Below are 18,937 nucleotides of genomic sequence, written 5' to 3'. Positions count from 1 at the left end.
TATGTGAAAAGATCAAATCTACATCTGATTGGTGTACCTGAAAGTGGCAGGGAGAATGGAACCAACCTGGAAAACACTCTTCAGGATATTATCCAGGACAGCTTCCCCAACCTAGCAAGGCAGACTAACATTCAAATTCAGAAAATACACAGAACACCACAAAGATACTACTCGAGAAGAGCAACCCCAAGACACATAATTGTCAGATTCACCAAGGTTGAAATGAAGGAAAAAATGCTAAGGGCAGCCAGAGAGAAAGGTCAGGTTACCCACAAAGGGAAGTCCATCAGACTAACAGCAGACCTCTCAGAAGAAACCCTACAAGCCAGAAGAGACTGGGGGCCAATATTCAATATTCTTAAAGAAAAGAATTTTCAACCCAGAATTTCATATCCAGCCAAACTAAGCTTTAGAAATGAAGGAGAAATAAAATCCTTTACAGACAAGCAAATCCTGAGAAATTTTGTCACCACCAGGCCTGCCTTACAAGAGCTCATGAAGGAAGCACTAAACATGGAAAGGAACAACTGGTACCAGCCACTGCAAAAACATGCCAAATTGTAAAGACTATCAATGCTAGGAAGAAACTGCATCAACTAACAGCCAAAATAACCAGGTAACATCATAATGACAGAATCAAATTCACACATAACAATATTAACCTTAAATGTAAATGGGCTAAATGCCCCAATTAAAAGACACAGACTGGCAAATTGGATAAAGAGTTGAGATCCATCAGTGTGCTGTATTCAGGAGACCCATCTCATGTGCAGAGGCACACATAGGCTCAAAATAAAGGGATGGAGGAAGACCTACCAAGCAAATGGAAAGCAAAAAAAAAAAGCAGGGGTTGCACTCCTAGTCTCTGATAAAACAGACTTTAAACCAAGAAAGATCAGAAGAGACAAAGAAGGTCGTTACATAATGGTAAAGGGATCAATTCGATAAGAAGAGCTAACTATCCTAAATATATATGTACCCAATATAGGAGCACCCAGATTCATAAAGCAAATCCTTAGAGACCTAAAAAGAGACTTAGACACCCACATAATAACAATGGGAGACTTTAACACCCCACTGTCAATATTAGACAGATCAACGAGACAGAAGGTTAACAAGGATATCCAGGAATTGAACTTGGCTCTGCACCAAGCAGACCTAATAGACATCTACAGAACTCTCCACCTCAAATAAACAGAATATACATTCTTCTCAGCACCACATCGCACTTATTCCAAAATTGATCACATAGTTGGAAGTAAAGCACTCCTCAGCAAATGTAGTTTTTCTAGTGCCTCAATGTATGAAGTTTAATTTGAGATTTTTTTTGTTTTTGAGACCAAGTCTTGCCCTGTCATTCAGGCTGGAGTGCAGTGGCATGACCTCAGCTCACTGCAACCTCCGCTTTATGGGTTCAAGAAATTCTCCTGCCTCAGCCTCCCTAGTAGCTGAGACTACAGGAGTGTGCCACCATGCTTGACTAATTATTTTGTATTTTTGTAGAAACAGGGTTTCACCATGTTGGCCAGACTTGTCTTGAACTCCTGACCTCTGGCAACATGCCCACCTCAGCCTCCCAAAGTGCTGGAATTCCAGGCATGAGCCATCACACCCAGCAATTTGGAATCTTTCTAACTTTTTGAGTTAGGTGTTTAGCATTATAAACTTTCCTCTTAACAATGTTTTTGCTGCATCCCAGAGATTTCCTGTAACTAATAAATGACTTCAGTAAAGTTTCAAGATACAAAATCAATGTATGAAAATTGGTAGCATTTCTATTCACCAATAATGTTCATACTGAGAGCCAAATCAAGAAGGCAGTCTTATTTACAACAGCCACAGAGAAATACCTAAAAATACATCTGACCAAGAGGTGAAAGATCTATACAAGGAGATCTATAAAACATTGCTGAAAGAAATCATAGATGACACAAACAAATGGAAAAACATTTTATGTTCATTGGTTGGACGAATCAATATCGTTAAAATGGACTTACTGCCCAAAGCAATCTATAGATTCAATGTTATTTCTACCAAATTACCAATGCTATTTTTCAAAGAATTATTAAAAAAAAACTTTTCTAAAATTCGTATGTGAGCAAAAATAAATCCAAATGACTTAATGAATCCTGAGCAAAAAAAAAAAAAAAAAAAGGTGGAGGCGTTGTATTACCTGACTTCAAACTGTACTATAAGGCTACAGGAACCAAAATTGGATGGTACTGGTACAAAAACAGACACAAAGACCAACAGAACAGAACAAGAATCCAGAAATAAAGCTGTATGACTATAGCCATCTAATCTTCAACACAGTCAACAAAAATAAGCAATAGAGAAAGATTCCGTATTCAATAAATGATACTATGATACTTGGCTAGTCATTTGCAGATGATTAAAAGTAGACCACTAACTTTCACCATATACAAAAATTAACTCAAGATGGATTAAACATTTAAATACAAAGTCCCAATCTATAAGAATTCTAGAGGAAAACCTAGGAATCACCATTCTGGACATTGGCCTTGGGAAAGAATTTACGTCTAAGTCCTCAAAATCAATTGCAACAAAAAGAAAAAAGTGACTAGTGGGACCAGTTAAACTAAAGGGCTTCTACACAGCAAAGGAAACTATTAACAGAGTAAACAAACAAGCTATAGAATGGGAGCAAATATTTGCAAACTGTGCATCTGACAAAGGTCTAATATCCATAATCTATAAGGAACTGAAACAGTTCAAAAGCAAAAAACAACCCCATTAAAAAGTGGGCAAATAACATAAACAGATGCTTTTGAAAAGGAGATCTATAACTGGCCAACAGACATATGAAAAAGTGCTCAACATTACTAAACATCAGAGAAATGCAAATCAACATCACAGTGAGATACCATTTCACACCAGTCAGAATGACTATTACTAAAAAGGCAAAAACAAGAGATGTTTGTGAGGCTGCAGAGAAAAGTGAATGTTTAAATACTATTGGTGCAGCACACCAACATGGCACAAGTATACATATGTAACAAACCTGCACGTTGTGCACACGTACCCTAGAACTTAAAGTATAATAAAAAAATAAAAATAATAAATAAATACTATTGGTGGGAATGCAAGTAAGATCAGCTACTGTGGAAAGCAGTTTGGAGATTTCTCAAAGAACTGGAAACAGAAATACCATTCAACCCAGCAATCCCATGGTGGGGTACATATCCAACAGAAGATAAATCATTCTACCAAAAAGCCATATGCACTTCTATATTCATCACAGCATTATTCGCAATAGTAAAGACATAGAATCAACCTAGTTCCCCATCAATGGTGGATTGGATAAAGAAAATGTGGTACATATACACCATAGAATACTATGAAACCATAAAAAAGAATGAAATCATGTCATTTGCAGCAACATGGATGCAGCTGGACCATTATCTTAAGTGAATAAACACAGGAACAGAAAAACCAAACACCGCATGCTCTCTCTTGTGGGACCTAAATATTGGCTACTCATGAACAAAAAGATGGTCACAAAAGGCACTCAGGACTAATAGAAGGAGACATGAGGGAACGCAACAAGTGTCAAAAAATTAACTGTTGTGTACTGTGCTCTTTATTTGGGTGATAGGATTATTTGTATTCCAAACTTCGGCATCATACAATATATGCATGTATATTACACATGGACCCCTGAATCTAAAATAAAAGTTGAAATTATTAAAAAATAACAAGAGACCAGGTGCGGTGGCTCATGCCTGTAATCCCAGCACTTTGGGAGGCCGAGGCAAGTGGATCACGAGGTCAGGAGTTCTAGACCAGCCTGGCCAACATAGTGAAATCCTGTCTCTATGAAAAATGCAAAGATTAGCCGGGCATGGTGGCATGCACCTGTAGTCTCAGCTACTTGGGAGACTGAGGCAGAAGAATTGCTTGAGCCTGGGAGGCAGAGGTTGCAGTGAGCTGAGATTGCGCCACTACACTCCAGCCTGGGTGACAGAGAGAGACTCCGTCTCAAAAAATAAAATAAAATAAAATAAAATAAAATAAAATAAAATAAAATAAAAACAAATAAAAATAACAAAATAATAAATATAAATTTAAAATTAAAACATTAAAATAAAGATACCACATAATCCACCTATCCCAATACTGGGTATCGAAAGTAAATGAAATCAGTATATTGAAAAGATATAATCACTCCTAGGTTTATTACAGCATTACTCACAATAGCCAAGATATGGAATCAACCTAAGTGTCAATCAACAGATGAAAGGATAAAGAAAATGAAACACTCCTCAGCCTTAAAAAGAGTGAAATCCAGTAATTTTTGACAACATGGATGAACCTGAAGGACATTATGCTAAGTGAAATAAGCCAGGCATAGAAAGATGAATGTTACATGATCTCACTCATACATTTTATCTAAAAAAGTTGAATTCATTGAAGCTGAGAGTGAAATGGTGGTTATCAGAGGCTAAAGGTTCAGGGACCCAAGAGATGTTGGTCAAATTATACAAGGTTGCAATTATACAAGAGAAATAAATGATAAATACTTAAGATGACGAATATGTTAATTATCTTGATTTAATTATTCCACACCATACATATATATACCATATTAATGCTGTGTACCCTATAATTATATTATGATTGCAATTTGTTCAAAAAATTGATAAAATCCCATAAGTCATCTAATTCATTAACTAGATCCCAAAATATGTTTATGAAGAAGAGTTCTTGTAAAAGACAAAATATAACTTAATAAAATTTTCATAGTCTTATAAAAAAGAAAAGACTAAGAATTAATCAATAAATAGGAAATCCCCTCAAATAATTCCTTTGTCTTCTGCTATTCTGCTTGTACATATCTTAGAAATCAACAGATGAACTGGACCTTATTTTCCTTATTGCTGTAAAGTGGTGTTTCTAAAGAGTGAAATTATCCAAGGTCTACATCAACAAAGAGCGTGTCTGACAATCTCTATCTTCAGGTTCAAGAAAGAAGATGCACAAACATTTCAAAAAATGTTTCAATAACAAATGATTTTATGATGAAAACTATAAATTTTCAGGGTAGCTATTGCATTAATTTTCTCACAGCAGGGACAAAGATGAACTATTAGCCAATTCATTCTATGAAGCTAGATTTGTCCTATTAATTTAAAAACCTGAAAAAGGTAACATATAGGAAAACTGTAGCCTTAGTTTTACCTAGGTCCCTCGACTATAGAGCAGAAATTCTATAAATAGCCCATAGTCCACTATAGGTATGAGTACTGTACTCCCCACCGTGGTTGCAGCAAGTTAACTCATTGCTGAGAAAGCAGGTGGAAAAGCTGTGAGAACATATCACACCAACAACATTATAACAAGTAACAGGGCCGGGCGCGGTAGCTCAAGCCTGTAATCCCAGCACTTTGGGAGGCCGAGACGGGCGGATCACGAGGTCAGGAGATCGAGACCATCCTGGCTAACACGGTGAAACCCCGTCTCTACTAAAAAATAAAAAAAAAAATTAGCCGGGCGAGGTGGCGGGCGCCTGTAGTCCCAGCTACTCGGGAGGCTGAGGCAGGAGAATGGCGGGAACCCGGGAGGCGGAGCTTGCAGTGAGCTGAGATCCGGCCACTGCACTCCAGCCTGGGCGACAGAGCGAGACTCCGTCTCAAAAAAAAAAAAAAAAAAAAACAAGTAACAGGCCTAAACTCCTGTTTAAATTAACACATAATTAAGTCACTTGATATAACCGAAACAGTTGAACTAACACAACACATGAAAGAAGGGAAGTAAATGTACTGTAAAAGAGGAAATCATGTCAAAGAAAAGTGAGCCCTCATTGTTCATTAATACCATTACCTGTCTACTTGGCTATAATCTCGATCTAGGGCTAATGGTTTATGTACACAGCAATGTGTAATTTATAAAATTTTTAACTTTAAAAGGGCTCAGTGAAATAAAAGAGGACACAAACAAATGGAAGAACATACCATGCTCATGGATAGGAAGAATCAATATCGTGAAAATGGCCATACTGCCCAAGGTAATTTATAGATTCAATGCCATCCCCATCAAGCTACCAATGAGTTTCTTCACAGAATTGGAAAAAACTGCTTTAAAGTTCATATGGAACCAAAAAAGAGCCCGCATCTCCAAGACAATCCTAAGTCAAAAGAACAAAGCTGGAGGCATCACGCTACCTGACTTCAAACTATACTACAAGGCTACAGTAACCAAAACAGCATGGTACTGGTACCAAAACAGAGATATAGACCAATGGAACAGAACAGAGTCCTCAGAAATAATACCACACATCTACAGCCATCTGATCTTTGACAAACCTGAGAGAAACAAGAAATGGGGAAAGGATTCCCTATTTAATAAATGGTGCTGGGAAAATTGGCTAGCCATAAGTAGAAAGCTGAAACTGGATCCTTTCCTTACTCCTTATACAAAAATTAATTCAAGATGGATTAGAGACTTAAATGTTAGACCTAATACCATAAAAATCCTAGAGGAAAACCTAGGTAGTACCATTCAGGACATAGGCATGGGCAAAGACTTCATGTCTAAAACACCAAAAGCAACGGCAGCAAAAGCTAAAATTGACAAATGGGATCTAATTAAACTAAAGAGCTTCTGCACAGCAAAAGAAACTACCATCAGAGTGAACAGGCAACCTACAGAATGGGAGAAAATTTTTGCAATCTACTCATCTGACAAAGGGCTAATATCCAGAACCTACAAAGAACTCAAACAAATTTACAAGAAAAAAACAAACAACCCCATCAAAAAGTGGGCAAAGGATATGAACAGACATTTCTCAAAAGAAGACATTCATACAGCCAACAGACACATGAAAAAATGCTCGTCATCACTGGCCATCAGAGAAATGCAAATCAAAACCACAATGAGATACCATCTCACACCAGTTAGAATGGCGATCATTCAAAAGTCAGGAAACAACAGGTGCTGGAGAGGATGTGGAGAAATAGGAACACTTTTACACTGTTGGTGGGATTGTAAACTAGTTCAACCATTATGGAAAACAGTATGGCGATTCCTCAAGGATCTAGAACTAGATGTACCATATGACCCAGCCATCCCATTACTGGGGATATACCCAAAGGATTATAAATTATGCTGCTATAAAGACACATGCACACGTATGTTTATTGCAGCACTATTCACAATAGCAAAGACTTGGAATCAACCCAAATGTCCATCAGTGACAGATTGGATTAAGAAAATGTGGCATATATACACCATGGAATACTATGCAGCCATAAAAAAGGATGAGTTTGTGTCCTTTGTAGGGACATGGATGCAGCTGGAAACCATCATTCTTAGCAAACTATCACAAGAACAGAAAACCAAACACCGCATGTTCTCACTCATAGGTGGGAACTGAACAATGAGATCACTTGGACTCAGGAAGGGGAACATCACACACCCGGGCCTATCATGGGGAGGGGGCAGGGGGGAGGGATTGCATTGGGAGTTATGCCTGATGTAAATGACGAGTTGATGGGTGCAGCAGACCAACATGGCACAAGTATACATATGTAACAAACCTGCACGTTATGCACATGTACCCTACAACTTAAAGTATAATAATAATAAATAAATTAAAAAAAAAAAAAAAAAAAAGGGCTTTCCTACTCATAGTATAACCTTCCTCATATCACAGATGAGGAAGGTGAGGTTCAGAGAATTTCAGTGCTTACCTAAAATTATCAGATATTTAAAAGAAATTAAAGATGACATTATACTAAAAAATTTGTGTTTGCATCATTTTACTCTTCTTGCAATAACAACAATAAATTATGAGATGCTTCATAATATATCAGTCCAGAATAAATTATTTCATATTGTATTTCACTTAATATAATCGTAATCAATAGATTATATTTTATGATGCGCTACAAAGCAAGGAATTTAGAGAAACATGTGACTCTCACCTTCTTATAGTCTCTGGAATAGAAAAAGAATGGGGTCCTTCAGGCCAGCCAAAGAGACTGAACCAGGTCTGTGCTGCATTTACAACCTTCTCAAAAAAGCAGTGTGCCTTTGTTCCTTCTTCAAGAGAAAGGAATTGTTCATAGTTTTCCTTTTCCATAGATCCATTATCTTCCTTTGATGTTTCACTTTCATCCAAGTGCAAATGTTCAGGCAGTACTTCCACTCCTAAAATTCAAATTAGTTTGTTAAAAAAAAAAAGGGGGGCCAGGCCGGGCGCGGTGGCTCAAGCCTGTAATCCCAGCACTTTGGGAGGCCGAGACGGGCGGATCACAAGGTCAGGAGATCGAGACCATCCTGGCTAACACGGCGAAACCCCGTCTCTACTAAAAAAAAACACAAAAAAATTAGCCGGGCGAGGTGGCGGCGCCGCCTGTGGTCCCAGCTACTTGGGAGGCTGAGGCAGGAGAATGGCGGGAACCCGGGAGGCGGAGCTTGCAGTGAGCTGAGATCTGGCCACTGCACTCCAGCCTGGGCGACAGAGCGAGACTCCGTCTCAAAAAAAAAAAAAAAAAAAAAAAAAAAAAGGGGGGTCTACTTGACCAGGAATAAAATATTCTGTCAGTTATTGTCGTTTGTATGCAGACTAATAGAACCCATTCTACAAATTATTCTCTGCTCTCAAAGAAATTCTGAGTCAATTTACTGTATCTTAAAATAAACAATGAAAATACATTTACTTTGAAGTACCTAAGAGAAACGTTTTAACAATAGGTGGATTTCAATAAATAAAAGTTACATTTTCTTCTTGCCATAATGGTATGTGAAAATATTCCCTGAAGTGGAATCTTCCATTTTTTATTACATTAGCAAAATATATTGACGATCTTCAGCATTATGTATTAGAAAAAATTTAATCTCATCTGAATAAATTACACAAACACAATATTGCTTTGGATCCCAAATGACTTTCTATCCAAATCAAGTACTTTAATAAAATAAAGCATTTTCAAGTTAAAGTAATTTTCAAGAATATAAAATGATTTCATCTTTTTTCCCAAAAATATCTGGCTATATAATGGCACAATCACATACTCACTAAAAACCTCATATTATTTAATTTGGTTTGGTCCATTCAATAAAAAGAAAAAAATGTTCAATATTACCTACATCCAGAGAATAAACATTTGAACAGTTAATTGCAAATAATAGTATGAAACTCACATATTTATCTGTGCTGACCTCTTTCTTTTTTTTTTTTTTTTTTTTTTGAGACGGAGTCTCGCTCTGTCGCCCAGGCTGGAGTGCAGTGGCCGGATCTCAGCTCACTGCAAGCTCCGCCTCCCGGGTTCCCGCCATTCTCCTGGCTCAGCCTCCCGAGTAGCTGGGACTACAGGCGCCCACAACCGCGCCCGGCTAATTTTTTGTATTTTTAGTAGAGACGAGGTTTCACCGTGGTCTCGATCTCCTGACCTTGTGATCCGCCCGCCTCGGCCTCCCAAAGTGCTGGGATTACAGGCGTGAGCCACCGCGGGAAACCTTGGCTACAGTTGGTTAAATAATGAAGAGACAAGTCTTTAGTTCCGCAGTTCCCAAACTGTGCACAGAGAGTGCTTGGGATGTCACAGTAAATTTACAGAGGCTCCACAAGTATTAACATTTTTATTAAATATTACAGCAACATCTATTAGACAGCACATAAGTTACTACTCTTACATTTTTGTCCCAATGCATTTAATAAATGGAACTATGTGGTACATTTTGGCATTTGGAAAAGTGAATACTGAAACAGTAAGAGTGCCATGAACCAAGAACATTAAAGAATCTCTACTACTGACCCTTGAAGACAACTCTCCACACAGATGATCCATTTAAAATTAATGATGAATTCCCAATTTTCTTCATTAATTTCTTGTTACTTGTAAAAACCTAACTTTTAAATTAAAAGATATTAAGCAGATCATGTCATGGACTAATTTTGGAAAGTACACTATATATTTGCTACATACCAATAAATAAGTTTCCCTTTGCAGGTTCAGCATCATTGAATTTGCTAGTGGTGTGTGTCTTTTTAATGGAAGCAGGACGGGGTGATTTAGCATCCTGGCAGGGAGGCAAAACACCATCTCCAGTCTTGCTAAGATATTCATCCTTATCTACAAATGACACATTGGATCACAGTAAGCAAAATATGCATTCATGTATTTCCTTATACCATTATTTAACCTGAGTTTATCTATTATCTATTGATGTATCTATCTATGTATCCATCTATCTATGACAAAGTAAAAAAAAAGTCTAAACACCCACTGTACATCAGATAAGATGTCAAATAGGAAAAAGATAACATAAAAGTTGATACAATTTTCTAAACTAAATGAATTTTTTTGGTAAGGCAATTGTTATGGTACATTAAAGTTATTAGAGAATGAACAATATTCAACTTTAGCGTAAAGAAGAATATGAAAACATTTTAAATGTTTCTACATCCAAATAAATGAAATTATTACAGATACTGTTCAAAATAAGATATAGGAAAAGAGTCACCAGAAAAAGTAATTTCTTCCCTAGTTAACTCTCTGTAATATCACAGCTTGGTTATGAACTAATACCATTTTTGTACAGATTTCAATCTTGATTTCAGTTACAGTTGCTACACATATATTAGGGTCTGTGCCACAGTGTAAATTTGAATCCAACCAAAGGCAGTGCTGACCAAGAAAAGCCAGTAGGTGTGACCTACGGCCAAGCCTCAAAATACATATGCAATTTACATATATTCATAGTCTTAATGCAGGACAGGTGGGCCCCAGAGTGGACCTTAGCCTGCAAGGGTTCTTGGCTTTGCCCAGGAAAGAATTCAAGGGCAAGCCAGAGGTAGAAGTAAACAGCTTAATTGAAGAGGCAGTGTTACATCTCCAGCAGTATTACAGTTCCATGACTGCCCTTGAAAAGCAGGGCGACCCCTAGGCAGAGGGTAGCAGCTCAGGGCAGTTTTGCAGTCATATTTATTCCCATTTTTAATTGCATGCAGATTAAGGGGCAGTTTATGCAGAAATTTCTAGGGAAAGGGTAGTAGTCCTTGGGTCATTGTCATGTAAAGGGGCGGTAACTCCCAAATGTTGCCATGGCAATGGTAAATTGACATGGCACACTGGTAGACATGTCTCATTGAAAGCTGATTTTGCAGCCAGGTGAGGTGGCTCACGCCTATAATCCCAGCACTTTGGGAGGTCAAGGCCGGGGGATCGCCCGAGGTCAGGAGTTAAGACCAGCCTGGCCAACATGGTGAAACCCCATCTCTAGTAAAAATACAAAAATTAGCCAGGTGTGGTGGCGCATGTCTATAGTCCCAACTACTCGGAAGGCTGAGGCATGAGAATCTATTGAACCCAGGAGGCTGAGGCTGCAGCATTGAGCCGAGATTGTGCCACTGCACTCCAGCTTGGGAGACAGAGGGAGACCCTGTTTCCAAAAAAAAGTAAAAGGAAAAGAAAGCTGATTTTGCCCGCACTCTGTTTTAGCTAGTCCTCTAAATGGTCCATCGTCCAAGCCCCGCCCCGGTGTCAAGTCCCAGCTCCTCACTCAGTCTAATTCTGTCAAAAAAGCATAGACTCTGCAGTTGGAAAAATCTGACTTGAAAACTTGGCACCCCTATTCCTACTCACAGTTAAACTGTGAGTATGTTATACAAATTATTTAAAACGTGTATTTATCCATAAAATGAGACCAAAGGTTCTGAGATCATGAGTTTGTTGTGAAGATTACTTTAAAGGCAATAACAAATACAAATGAGCTATTATATACTAAGTTTCTTCCCTCTTTCATAACAGAGTCATTTAGAATTTGCTTGAGACTCTGTACTCAATAGGTGTGCGTTGTTTTCAGAATGCTACACCACTATAGACTTCATAGAAGTGAGCCTTAGAGAACTCGATGATAAGATTATCTGTGGTAGATGCATTAGGCTAAATGTTTTTAACTTACCATTAAATGATAAAAAGTTCCTAGTGGAACGCAAAGCCACATCTATACCCTTTCAACTAAACTCAATAATTCACTTTTTAAAAGAATTTTCAGATGAGCTATACTAAAATAATCATACTGCTTTACTTTTGGACACATGTGATGTATTTTAAGATTTTACCTTTATTGATCACATCATACCCTAGCACACACTACCAAAGTGTGTGGGATCTGAGGCCTCAAATTTCATTAGAATTCCCCAGGATAAGCTGCTCACTCTCTCTACATATTCAGATTTTTAATTCGTAAAGCGAGATATATAAGGGCATCTAACTCAGAACTTCTAGGAGGACTAATTTAAAGGACAAATAGAAGGCACTTAGCAGAACACCATATACCTGGGAAGCATTAAATATATATTAGAAATTATTACTATACATATTACTAAAGATATTTTAGGATATTTAAGAATTATAATTTCTTTCTTTTGAAATATTTCCCCAAATGGATGCATTATTTTAACATATAGACTTTATGCTTAATAATCTAACAAAAATGTTTTATTTATTTATTTATTTTAAAGAGATAACAATATTATTTATTGCCCAGTAATTAATCATTATTTTCTGGAAGTAAATTATAAAGCATATAAAAGTGATAAAGCAATCACAACCACAGTGATAATAGCAAATAATAATGAAGTAATATTAATAACAATAATTTCCATGTATTTGCAGTCTATGGTTCCTCACAAAAGCCCTTTTAAATAGATAAAACAGATATTATCAGTATTCTGTTACTGTTCTGTCATGGACATTTTGCTTAATAAAAGACGGTAAATTTGAAAATTTGAGAATAAAAGATAAAATCGTATGGCATAATAGTGTGGTTAGAACACAAATGAGAATTGCCATCCAGTTCGTGTGACTCTTCATAACTATTATGCTGTATAATCTGAAATCCTCCCCCTTGAAGTACAGTAGAATATAAAAATATTATGTCGATATTAGTCAAAAAATCTTTTTTTTTTTTTTTTTAATTGAGAAGGAGTCTCACTCTGTCGCCAGGCTGGAGTGCAGTGGCATGATCTTGGCTCACTGCAACCTCTGCCTCCTGGGTTCAAGCAATTCTCCTGCCTCAGCCTTCTGAGTAGCTGGGATTACAGGCACGTACCACCACGCCCAGCTAACTTTTGTATTTTTAGTAGAGACAGGGTTTCACCATGTTGGCCAGGATGGTCTCAATCTCTTGACCTCGTGATCTGCCTGCTTCAGCCTCAAAAAGTGCTGGGATTACAAGCGTGAGCCACCACGCCCGGCCAAAAAAAAAAAAAAATCTTTAAATTTTGACAATGTGTGTTAAAATTTTGAGATATCTATCTCTCCCTATATAGCTCCACTCTGTCAAATGCATTATTCCATAAATTGCTTTAAAATAATTTTTTGGTGTTCAGAATATGCTATTTCACATGTAACCCATTCTTTTATGAAAATATATAGCTAAAAGATGCCTCCCTGAGGGTTTATAATTCAAGTAATCCATTTTACAATACTGAATAAATACCTTTTATCTGCTAGACACTGTGTGAGGCACTATGGACACAAGGGTGAAAAAGAGAGAGGTGATTCCTACTCTCACAGACTTTATAGGTAGCAACATTTAGAAAAAGACATTGATAATAGGCAGGTTAAGTCAAAATGTAGTAAGGGTCATGACAGAAGAATTGCACAGAGCTATGAGGATACACCAGAGAAACACATAATTTTTGTATGCAGAGGCAGGGATCTTCCATAACTGTGTACGGTGTCTCGTGGGTAAAATGCTTCAGTCACAAGAAAGAATATCAATAAAGATCAAGATGCTCAAAGAACTTGCAGAAGTTTAACGTGGCTTGAGTATAAAGGGAAAAATGTCCAGAAATGAAAACTAAGCCACTTGCTAATGTGTGGTCTTGTAGGCTTCATCCACCTAGCAATGATATTCTATGGAAAGATTTTATACCTGGGAATTAAAGAAATGAATTTTCAGTTTGTAAATGGCGTGAGGGTAGGATTGTGAAAGGGGAGACCATTGTAGGAGGAAGGAGAACAGTTTAGAAACTCCTGCAACAATCCTGGAAAGGTTTTATGGCAGCTTGAATATTTGTAGTGGCAGTGGAGAGAGAGAAAAGTGAATGGATTTCATAAATATTTAGGCAACAAAAGGGACAGGAATTGGTGGACTGGAAGTGGAGTGTGAGAGAGAAGACATTGCCAATGATGGCACTCAGTTTCCGGATTTGGCACCTGTATGGACTACAGGTACAAACACAGAGATGGGGTATATAGAGAACAAAATTTCAGAGAGAGGACTTCAGTTTGGGATATGTTGTTTTGGGGGTGCCTATGGGAATGAATGATATCCAGAAGGCAGTTGGATCTGAATTCCTGAATCTCTGAGAGGAAACAAGGCTAGAGATATAGCCCACGGATTATAGCTGAAGTCATGAAAGGAAGAAGAGAGGGGTCAGAACTCCTACTGACACAAATAATTTAAAAGTACAGATAGAGAAAGAGGAATCTATGAAAGATGCTCAGAAGGAACAGTCAGAAAGGTTAAAGGAGACCAAAAGAAGTATGGTATGTGGAAACCCAGAGAGTTTGAAGATGGAGAAAGAGAACAGTCAACAGTCTTAGCTGTGCTCAGTAGTTTAGTAACGGCAGCATAATGGATACATTCTTCTTTCTCACCCCTGAATTTTTTTTCCAGTTAAAGGCAGCAGAAGTATTCTAATTGTTTAATTTCCTCTGCTACTTTTCTCCGTCTCCCTGGGAAGTTGAGTGATTTATCTTACTGTCAGATTTGGAAAGAATTAATAAGGAATGCATGGCCTGAAGCTACCCTTTTTGCTCTTTGGAATGAGCCTGCTGGCCACTGAGAAAATATAGTCTCCTTTCTCCTCTCTGCTGTCTTCCCAGATGCTCACTCAAAGCAGCTAAGAGGGAGACAGAAAGGAAAAGATAAGCAAGGTTACTTAATTCAGAAAGGTACCTGGGTAAAGGGATTCAGACAAAGGAATGGGTTAAGGCAAGAGAGAGTCCTGGCTCCCAGCTTTGTGACCAGTAAAGAGTCACGATACATGCTTGTGACTTGCTTGTCAAAATCCAGTTCCTATCCAAGAAAGTATTTGGAAGTTCAGAGTGGTACTGCTTAATGGCCTCTATTTCTTCTGAATAGTAAGAAAAAAGAGTCATCCCCTGAAATTAAGGTAGAATAAGACTAAATATGTTTCATCAGAGTTGTAAATATTTGAAGAAATAAGTGAAGAATATGAGAAAATTGGTTAAAAACAAAAAAAGACCTCTAATTCAGCACTGAAAGTTAAGACCTTGACGATCTACACAGATGGGATTTTTTTTTTGTTACCCACTCTTCCTCCTTTCTGTAATGTAATCCCCCGTATCTTGCCTTTCATATTTCTCCCTGCTCACTGGCTTGTTTAGTATTCTTAGCTTCTCTCACAATTTTCCCCGCAGCAATTCCAGGCTGGTCTAATGACCATACTCTGTTCCACTTTAATTCATCATACATTCCAAGAATTGTTCCCTTTCTAAATCACTGATACTCAAAAAATGACAGAAGGTTCCCACTACTACAGAATAACAGGCATAGCATTATGGTCCTGTACCTACATTCACTGCCTTACACCTCCTGTCACACCTGCATGTTTTTGCTATATTGTCTTTTGCCCAAATCATTCTATTCAAACTAGATCGTCAACTTTTGGAATTAAGAGACATACAGATTCTACTCTCAATGACAAGCACAGCTCCTACCAGAGGCAGCAGTTTAATACAATTGACAATTTTAAATTCACTTTATTTCTAGACATTGGCCAAGAACCCACACAGTGAGAGTTAGAGATAAATAAGTCATACGTAGCTTACCATTCTTTAAAATAACGTTTTGCTTATCCAGATGAATTGCCATATAGGGGTAAATAGTAAGAATGCAGTTTTCTGCTGTTGCAGTAACTGGAAGTGAAAACCTGAAAGTGAAAACATTGCATATCAATACAATAAAAATTTCAGATGCAGTAAATGCGATGCATTTAAGTATCCCAGATGTCCTTAATGATGAAGACATGATTTATTCATTTTTTCTTTCTACTTACTTTGTTTTTTTAACCATCTACTCAACGTTAATGATTTTTAAAATTTTTACTTTTAAATATTTTAACAGATATGAATTTCACTGTCAAGTGTGCTATAGAACACAGACTGTAACTGCACAGGTGCAAAAATGCAGATTCAGGAAAGTTTGGAGTTGAAGGTGTCTCATAGTTAATTTACTCCGTTCTTCTATGGAGTGCCTGACAAATGGTATGTAGCCTTGGATGACACTATTAGGGAGATACTACCAGATGGCATTCACAACACAGAAACAGCCCGTTTTATATCTGGAGAGCTGTAACTTCAGAAGTTCTGTTCCAGAGCAACATAGAACAAAACCTACAACCTGAACCCCATTATCGTTCTTCAAATATTTAAATACAATCATTAATTTTTCTCTAAGGTTTCTCTTCAGATTTCAGAAATTTAGAACATTTGAGGATTCTTTCTACTGCCAAGTCTCCAAATCTCTTATATATCAGTCTCATTTATTTAGATGACCTTTTGTTTTGTGTTTGTCCTTCTTTGTCCTTCAGTCTGAGGACTGAAAGCAATATATTCTGCAAAAGTTATTCAACAAGTACAGAGTACTATTACCTTCAATAACCTGCATACTCTGTTTTATGAAAGCATCGTGAAATTGTCTTATTATGTTTACCAGCCACAAAACACTCTTAAACTATATTTGGATTGTCTATCTTATATGACAATTCTATTCTTGTACAACTGATTTTTTTTAATAGAAGGGCTATATTTTATATCTATACCACTTTAATACTGCCTTATTAATTTCTGATCTGCATTATAGTATACCAAGAAAATATCACTACTGTGTCAGCCATCTATCATCTACTAGTACTTTATGGTCACTAGCTGAGGTAAAATGCCAAAATCCCACGTTTTAATGCAAGTAACTATAAGTAAATATAGAATAGGATGAAAGTAAAAAAATGTTCATAGCTGAAATATAATGAGTTATCAAGTAAATCAATGGTAAACATATACTACATGCAATTGAATGATTTCCACCTCAGTTCTACACACAATATTTTCCAGTAAGAAAGAAACTATATTTTTCTCTTTATACATTGATATGTGTTAACATTTTATGTAAAATACACACACTCAACATCATCTTGGTTAACACTAATCTTATCTTTCTTTTCTATGGATCCTAAGCACATGTATCAGATGGCCTTATTCAGGATTACATTTCATATCTATATGTAATTTTTACCATATGATATCATTCTTAAATTTAAATTTCCTTGATAGCATAAATCAGTACTTCTACAAATTGCGCACTTGTGCTAAACATAGTGATCAATCAATATTTCATTAGCCAATTATCTGTATTTAATCAATAATTTTAGATTAAATAACATAGTTTACATAGAGACACCATCATCACTACCACATAGAATAAGAAATATTATTTTTTAAATATGACTACAGAAGGAATAAAAGACCACTGTAATAAATTCTGTGGATGATCTGCCTTTACACACATATTCCCTGGGATGTTTCCTGGGGCAGGCCCATAGCCAACACCTGTGGGTGTGGAAGTTTCAAATCTCAGCTCCATCACCCCAATCACAACAAAAACTGTGATGTCATTTCAGTTCTGGAGAAACCTCCAGGATTAGGTTACTGTTGAGATTTCAATTTAAATGTCACATTTATTTGGAGTGATCAATTCCCTGTTCTACTTCTCTTACCCCTTTATTGTTGTTTGGGTGGGGGGAACATTTCCTTAATGCACAGACCCATGAATCATCATCTAAAAGTAAGCTTGTGGACAAAGTTACCTAAGACAACTACTAAATTAACAAACAAAAGAAACACTATCACTTGAAATATTTCCAAAATGATAAAGAATTAAGGAAAATAATTCTGAAAATAAATTTTACTCCAAGAATGAAGTGGAAATAAATATAATAATGTTTGTTTCTCTTACAAACCCAGTTTGCAGAAGATAACATTTGATTTCAGATGTTCTTCATGGTAAAAAAATAGCCAACATGTACAAAACTGACTTGACCAGATTCTTTTCATAGAGCATATAATACAGAAATTAGACAAGTAATATGGCATGGAACTATGGACACTTCACTCATCTATATTACTATTAAAAATATATTAAAACAGAAAAAACAGACATACAGTTGGTAGTACCAAGAGCCTACATTTTAATAAAAATATTTCTGGGGAAATAGAGCAATTTGTGTTACTTCATCAGGGAACAATGGTAATATTTATGAATTCCCTATGCCAATGCATACAGACACAAATGGTTACTGACAGATGAATTGTTCTAAAAAATACTCAGTATTACAGTAACAATGAGATGAAAAGGCCCTTCGATATTATGAGTTTCAATTCCATTATAAGATTTAAATAGCTACCTCAGGCATGTGTGATTTAAAATAGTTCTACTGGGTAAAAATCAGAATGAATATTCCTGGTAATAAGAGAGTCGAAGATATGATGTGAATGTTAATGAAAATGTGAATGGGCTTGTACTATTTGTGGCCGTGTTTCCTGTTATAAGAAATATTGCGTTTGGTCATTTGGTTGTGGTGGTGTCCACCGGTTGTCTTCATTTCTTTTTATAGCAGCATTAGAAATGTAATTTACATACTCTAAAATTCATATTTTAAAGATGTACAAATCAGTGTTTTTTAAAAATATAATCACAGAGTTGGACAACCATTACCATTATCTAACTTCAGAAAATTTTCATCATCCTTAAATGAAACCCTCTACCGCTTAACAGTCACTCTCTATTTGCAACTCCACCCCACCCCCAGCCCCTGAAAACAACTAATCTGTCTCTACAGATTTTCCTATGCTGGAAATTTCTCTTTTGGAAATTAGTA

The 18,937-nt window shown here is 36.7% G+C and overlaps 1 protein-coding gene across 1 annotated transcript in view; it reads right to left on the bottom strand.

The window, feature by feature from the left end:
• Window positions 1–18,937, bottom strand: part of CFAP47 (cilia and flagella associated protein 47) — a 434,654-nt gene that overhangs the window by 291,503 nt on the left and 124,214 nt on the right. The window contains exons 27-29 of the mRNA XM_025371837.1: window positions 15,834–15,934; window positions 9,951–10,097; window positions 7,944–8,169 (exon numbers count right to left, since the gene is read on the bottom strand). Coding sequence (XP_025227622.1) covers window positions 7,944–8,169; window positions 9,951–10,097; window positions 15,834–15,934 — 474 coding nt within the window. The remainder of the gene's footprint in view (window positions 1–7,943; window positions 8,170–9,950; window positions 10,098–15,833; window positions 15,935–18,937) is intronic.

Source organism: Theropithecus gelada, chromosome X (assembly GCF_003255815.1).
Source record: "Theropithecus gelada isolate Dixy chromosome X, Tgel_1.0, whole genome shotgun sequence".
NCBI classification, from domain to species: Eukaryota; Metazoa; Chordata; class Mammalia; order Primates; family Cercopithecidae; genus Theropithecus; species Theropithecus gelada.
This window is presented reverse-complemented; position numbering and strand designations above follow the sequence as displayed.